Raw genomic sequence first — 7471 nt, forward strand, 5'->3', positions numbered from 1 at the left:
GGTTTGCATCAGGAGAGAGAGGCAGGAGACGAGCGGTGCGTAAGTAGGTCAAGTGCAAATGATAAACACCTGTGTCTTGTTTCAGTAATTGGTGTGGAGAGACCGGATAAAAGGGGCCACCTGGAACATGAGTGGAGAGAGACGGGCTGGGTACGCGAGTGACCCGGGGAGACGGGGGTAGATACACGGAAGCAAATCGTGTTCTGTTTGTTATGAGTTATTGACTGCGAATCTGACAAGTGCTGAGTGAGCGCCGTATTGTGTGCAGTACCCAGAGAAATTTAAATAAAGCTCGCGTCCCAGCAAGCCGACCCTGCCTTCTTCCTTCCACACTCATGAACCTTTGTTACAGTGACACTGTCAGAATTCACTGAATGCTAAACACCACACATAGACACGATGTAAATAAGATATTATTTGCAGTTCTGAGAGCTTCATATCACGGAATCGTGAGATTGCGATAAATTGAAGTGAGTGACAGCTTTTTGGTGATTAAAAAAGCGCGATTTGCTCGCTGTAACGCCCCTGTGGACTGTTTATTGTGGTTTCTTCCCCTTTTGTTGGTTTAGCCCATATGATCATTAGTTAATTACCCTCATTGTGCTCATTGTGCTCACCTGTCTGCCACTAATTATCCACCCTATATTAGTTCCTGTCCATTGTGTTCCAGTTTGTCGGTTATTGTGAATGTTACCCCGAGTGTGTGTGTGTGTGTGTGTGTGTGTGTCTCTCCTACCTGAATCTGCCTTGTTGTGTCTACAATAAATATCATTATTGGAATCCTTGTCGTCCTCGTCATCCTGCATGCCTCTACACACCGTGACCGTGACAGAATAACCGACCCAAAAGTAAAGTATAGCGGCGTCTTTCCCCTCGTTTGGTTTTCCGGTTTTTGTCAGTTTTTCTTTTCCGTGTTATGGATTACCCTGCCTTCCAAATCCTCCTGCTGGAGCAGGGGGAATGCTCTCTTGAGGACCACACGGATGACTTTCTGTCCCTGGCTCACCTCACGCACTACCCGGACAACTGCCTCTGTACATTCTATCAAGTTGGACTTAACGCCACCACACGAGCGCAGTTGTCTGGGGATGGTCCTCGAGAGAGCCTCGCCACCTTCATCGAGTGGGTGCTGGTGTCCTGCAAGTCCCATCTGACTGCGGACATTGCTGACAACAACACCACCCCCACTCCGGACCCTGAGCACAGCCCACCATCTCCCCGCTGTACCGATGACGGAGAGCCATTTTCCGCCGGGATCAACGAGCCAGAGCAAAGCCAAGCGACTGAGCGGAGGATTGCCTCGGATGTTGAGCCCAACCCGTCAGACCAGGTGCGAGAGCCGGTGAAAGTGCCCACCACAAGGGAGCAAGCCGTGGACAGTGTGAGCGCGGAGAGGAGCTCCGCCCCCAGCATCATGGCTGAGGGTGAGCGGACTATGGCGGGACATAAGGGCCAGAATATGGAGGGAAGTCGGTGTCAAAACGAGGAGGAGAGACCTCGGAATCCTCAGTTCAGCCCAGGAAGGGCTCCCGATCCCCAGTTCTGCCCAGGAAAGCGCACTCCAGTGCCTGCTCCTAGAAAGCACCTCTCCAGCCTCCTCCACCGCTGTCGTCTGGTAGCCCCTCTGCTCGCCCTCAGCCTACCATCATTGCGGTGCGAGCCCCGCGGGACTGCCATCCTCCAGCGTCGCCGGGGTTGGAGTTCCCTCACCTCTGCCTCCAGCCTCCGAGGCCCGGACTCCGCCTCGGCCCGTAGACCCAGTGGCTTCACCTCGGCTCCTAGCTCCCTCGCCTCCACCATCACCCATCGATCCATCAGCTCCACCGGGCTCCCTCGTCCCTCCGGCTCCGCCTTGGTCGGGCGTCGACCCGCCATCGCCTCTGGACTTCACTCCTCTGGCTGCACCTCGTCGCTCTGTCCCACCGGCGCCATTGGGCTCCTTCCTCCCGCCAGCTCCACCGTGGTCCTCAGTTGCTCCGGCTCCGCCGCGGATCTCCGACTTGGTCGCCACAGCCCTCGGCTCCACCCTGGCCCCCTGGATCCTCGGCATCCCCCTGGCTCGTTGGTTCTCCATCTCTGCCCCTCCACCACCTGCTCCGCCGCCGTTGGTCGGCCCCCTGGTGTCGATGGACATTCCTCCTCCATGGCTCCTCCTCCTGCTCCGGTTCCCTCCTGTCGTCTCCCTGGACTTGGTCCCCACAGCCCTCGGCTCCACCCTGGCCCCCTGGATCCTCGGCATCCCCCTGGCTCGTTGGTTCTCCATCTCTGCCCCTCCACCACCTGCTCCGCCGCCGTTGGTCGGCCCCCTGGTGTCGATGGACATTCCTCCTCCATGGCTCCTCCTCCTGCTCCGGTTCCCTCCTGTCGTCTCCCTGGCTCCTCCCTCCATCGTCACCTCCCTGGACTCTGTTAGCCGTCCTCCTCCTGGAAGTCCTTCCTCCGCCGGAACCTCCTCCTGTCTGGTCTGCCTGCCAGCCCTTTGCCTTCCCCTGTCACCATCTCACATCCACTGCTTTGTCCTCCTCCTAGTCCCCCTCCGCCCCTCCCTCTGTTTCTACAGTGCGAGGACGCACCTTCCGGGAGGGGGAGTAATGTAACGCCCCTGTGGACTGTTTATTGTGGTTTCTTCCCCTTTTGCTGGTTTAGCCCGTATGATCATTAGTTAATTACTCTCATTGTGCTCACCTGTCTGCCACTAATTATCCACCCTATATTAGTTCCTCTCCATTGTGTTCCAGTTTGTCGGTTATTGTGAATGTTACCCCGAGTGTGTGTGTCTCTCCTACCTGAATCTGCCTTGTTGTGTCTACAATAAATATCATTATTGGAATCCTTGTCATCCTCGTCATCCTGCCTGCCTCCACACACCGTGACACTCGCTTTCTAGGCTATAATCGATTCAGAATTTAAATAAAAGTTGTTTTACGTGCTGCTAACAGGACCAATAGCCACATACCCTGTAACTTGCATGCAGCAAAGTTTCAGGAGTGACATATATTCCACATCCCTCATATAAATACGGGATTCACTTTCGAAATAGCTGGTTTACAATAAGGGTTAGTTGCTTAGCCTATATCCACCGCCTCAATGGCATGCAAGTATTTCAATTTAGTTTAAAAATCGCTCCTCTTTATAACATAAGGATCACGTCCAACATGCTGTGATTATAAATACCTTTCTCTTGTAATAGCATGGTGGTTGAAGAGAGATCCCCTCATGATTGTAAAGCACGGTGGGTGTATAGAAATTCAATGAAAGCGCTATATATATGTGCCTCATGCCTAAAACAGTACATTACGGACTTTCCTCCATCACATCCGTTCTTTTTCAGTCACTCCTGAAACTGTGCTGCATGTACAGGGTATGTGACTGTTGGTCCTGTTAGCAGCACGTAAAACAAAACTTTTATTCAAATTCTGAATCGATTATAGCGTGCCTAGAAAGCGAGCAAATAGCGGTTCCATATAATCCATAAATAAAAAAAGCTGCCACTCACTTCAATTTATCGCAACCTCACGATGTTCCTTCATAATCAGTGAAGCTCTCTGAACTGCAAATAATATCTTATTTACTGAGACTTTGTTTCATAGTAAAAGTACCAAAGCAAAATGCTTACTGAGATATATTGAATGGGACGTTCCGTTAAAGGCAACATTCCATTCATTAACTGAAAACAGGCTAGATTAATCGATTCTTGGGATTTAAGAATCAATATCGTTCCGTAAAAATGAGAATCGATTAATATCGAGATATCGATATTTTTTACCCAGCCCTACTAGTAACATGCTAATCATGCTAGAAACTTGCTAGTAACTTGGTAATCATGCTAACAAAATTTTAACACCATGCTAGTAATGCTAACAACATGCTAGTAACATGCTAATCATGTTAGAAAAATGCTAGTAACTTGTTAATCATGCTATCAAAATGTTAACACCATACTAGTAACATGCTAATCATGCTAGCAACATGTTAGTATTTTGCTAATTATGTTAACAACATGCTAATAACATTATTATCATGCTAATAACATGGTAATTGTGCAATTGTAATTGTTAGCAACATGCTAGTCATGCTAGAAACAGCCTAGCAACCACCCCAGGTACCCTAGCAATATGTTTTATACCTATTTGTTTTTCTGATAGACTGTATTGCCTTGAATACATTCAAACTTTAATCTTTAAAACTATTTTAACTTTCAAACTACTTCAAACTGAAAACATTCAGACTGTAAGCTTTTAAAACTTTTTCAAACTTTCCAGCTAGGCTTTTTTAAGCCAACATAAAGTTTGTCTACAAACTTTTCAATCTAGTTTTTAATGCAGTTTCTTAGCAAGTCTACTAAGTGCTATTTCTCATTTCCTTCTAAGAATTTTCTAAACCACATAGCATGCAAAAGGAAGTCTTGCCTGTAAGCTTGCTGAAGAACCATTTGCAGCGGCCACTGTTTCGCACTAGTAGTGTGTACGCTGCTGCCCCCTCATCAAACTCTAGGTGGATACTCTGAGAGCCCAGTCCCACCTCCATATAGCTGAGTTCACAAAACCGATGACTTTCCCTTTTCTGCAGCCAGTCTGAGGGTTGCCCTCTGCAACATAAATGAGAGACAGTGTAAGAAAATGTAAGAAATATGAAAAGAAAGGTAAGAGATATGGAAAGTGATACGCTTGTAAACCATTAGTAAAGCTAGTAAGTGAATATACTACCCAATTATAGTATACAATTGTTTCTGTTAAAATATTCAATTCAGGATTTGTGTATATTTAATTAGATGCATTCCCTTTGTCCATGATTTGAAAGATAAGATCATTTAATGGAGATGGCTTAAAGCTATAATCCCTTATGATTAACCCTTATCTAGATTTAAGCCAGTAACACATTGGACAAAAAGCTCCATGCAGAGTCATGTTGAGGGTGTGACAACGCACACGCAGTATTGAACGCCAGACATCATTCTATACTTGCTTTTAAAACTGAATCTATTAACATGCAGGCAAAAGTTCACTTCAAGAATGAACAAGTTGGTAAGTATGACATTTGCTGTATAAAAAAAACAGCAGTGCAAACAGCAGTGCAAATTGTAAGATTACAAGGGCGATGTACTCTATATTATGGAATTTCCCTATAAGTAGCATATACTTTATTCACTTAATATTCAGCAATATTATTGAATTGTTGACCGTACAGACAACAATATTATTGACTGTCCAGACACTATTGGATAACTGAACAGAACTGGATGAAGACATCACTGTTTTCTACAGGGCTGCTTAACTGCTGTATTGAACTACTTTTATAATTGATGATCTTTACAGTTATTGAATGGATCTAATCAACACTGAACTGACCTTAGCTGAACAATGACACTATTGTTTTTTTTTTTAGAGAGAATTGACTTCTGAACAATCATTAAACCATTATTTTCCTGTTTATTCCTGTAAAGCTGCTTCCAAAAAATCTGTATTGCATTATGTGCTATACAAATAAAGGTGACCTGACTTGATGTTAAGCCGTCAAATCACAAAACTTAAAAATGTACAATGTCTATTCAAATGTACCTAACCTAGTGTGAAGTCTGTATGTACATTAACAAGACTTTGGGACAAATACATTTAAAGAAATGTTAAAAAAGACTATGCGTATGGTGTGGAAGGATTTTGAGCAGCCTCAGAAGTCGTAGTTGGGTGAGTGGCGCAGTACATGCAAATTCATAGAAAATGACACTTTGTGTCATCCACCAGATGAGTGCGACCTCCTTTAAAGTTTTATGTAGGTTATACAACAGTTCACCCAAAAATAAACATTTGCTGAAAATTTACTCAACAGGCCATCAAAGTTTCTTCATCAGAACGGATTTGGAGAAATTTACATTGCTTGCTACTTACATCACCTCTGCAGTAAATAGGTGCTGTTAGAATGGCAGTTGCGTTTTTCTAAGAAACAAGTTCATCATTAAGGTGTTTTAACTTAAAACCATTACTTCTGGCCAAATACCAGTCCTTAATTCATAATAACGCTTCCTCAAGTGAAAAAGGCCATCCTCTATTGTCCTCTCACATCAAAATCCACCAACAAATTTGGTTAGAACTGTTTTTTGCTTTGTAAATAACTTGTAAATTATGCTTGATATGGGCATATTTCTCTCCTGATGCAGAAGAAACTGCAACTGACTTCATTAAAGAAAGTAATATTATGGATAGAGAACTATTTTAGCTGGAAGCAACAGTCTGAGGTAAAAAATGTCTTTATGATGAATTAGTTTATTACAGTTTCACAGCTTATCACTTTACAAGAGGTTAATTGGTGGACTGTAGTCATGTTGATTACTTGTGGAGTATTATGATGCTTGCAATGCGGGAGGATGGCACTACTGTCTTCTGTAGGGATGCAAACTCATCATGGTTGAAAAAGGTGACAAAGGACGTGCAGTAAAATTCACTTTAAAGACTTATAATTCATTCATGAAGATGACATGAAATTTTTTTTTATCCATGTGGAAAACAAAGACTTGTAAGATGAAAATGACATGCAATTGCCATTATAACCAGTAGATGGCAGCAGAGGATCACTCATTAGCTCAGTTGCCATTTCCACTATTTTATAAAAAAAATGACAATGAAGTATAGCAAGTGCAGGAAGTCACAAAGTCCAAAGTCTCATGTCATTTAAATAAATAAATAAACAAATAAGCCCACACACCAACAGCCTAGAAGGGTTAATTACACTGAACAACATTATAAACGCAACACTTTTGTTTTTGCCCCCATTTTTCATGAGCTGAACTCAAAGATCTAAGACTTTTTCTATGTACACAGAAGGCCTATTTCTCTCAAATATTGTTCACAAATCTGTCTAAATCTGTGTTAGTGAGCACTTCTCCTTTGCCGAGATAATCCATCCACCTCACAGGTGTGCCTTAGGCTGGCCAAAATAAAAGGCAACTCTAAAATGTGCAGTTTTATCACACAGCACAATGCCACAGATGTCGCAAGTTTTGAGGGGGCGTGCAATTGTCATGCTCTCTGCAGGAATGGCCTCCAGAGCTGTTACCCGTGAATTGAATGTTAATTTCTCTACCATAAGCCATCTCCAAAGGCGTTTCAGAGAATTTGGCAGTACATCCAACCGGCCTCACAACCGCAGACCACGTGTAACCACACCAGCCCAGGACCTCCACATCCAGCATCTTCATCTCCAAGATCGTCTGAGACCAGCCACCCGGACAGCTGCTGCAACAATCGGTTTGCATAACCAAAGAATTTCAGCACAAACTGTCAGAAACAGTCTCAGGGAAGCTTATCTGCATGCTCGTCGTCCTCGGGGTCTCGACCTGACTGCAGTTAGTCGTCGTAACCAACTTGAGTGGGCAAATGCTCACATTCGATGGCGTCTGGCACTTTGGGGAGGTATTCTCTTCACAGATGAATCCCGGTTTTCCCTGTACAGGGCAAATGGCAGACAACGTGTATGG

General features: G+C 44.5%; 1 protein-coding gene across 1 annotated transcript in view; it reads right to left on the reverse strand.

Moving 5' to 3' along the window:
- The window catches only part of LOC107569454 (serine/threonine-protein kinase 11-interacting protein-like), a 64089-nt gene that overhangs the window by 33767 nt on the left and 22851 nt on the right, over window positions 1-7471 (reverse strand). The window contains exon 22 of the mRNA XM_016255555.1: window positions 4410-4588. Coding sequence (XP_016111041.1) covers window positions 4410-4588 — 179 coding nt within the window. The remainder of the gene's footprint in view (window positions 1-4409; window positions 4589-7471) is intronic.

This window comes from Sinocyclocheilus grahami, unplaced genomic scaffold, assembly GCF_001515645.1.
Source record: "Sinocyclocheilus grahami isolate Dianchi unplaced genomic scaffold, SAMN03320097.WGS_v1.1 scaffold1347.1, whole genome shotgun sequence".
Classification (NCBI taxonomy): domain Eukaryota; kingdom Metazoa; phylum Chordata; class Actinopteri; order Cypriniformes; family Cyprinidae; genus Sinocyclocheilus; species Sinocyclocheilus grahami.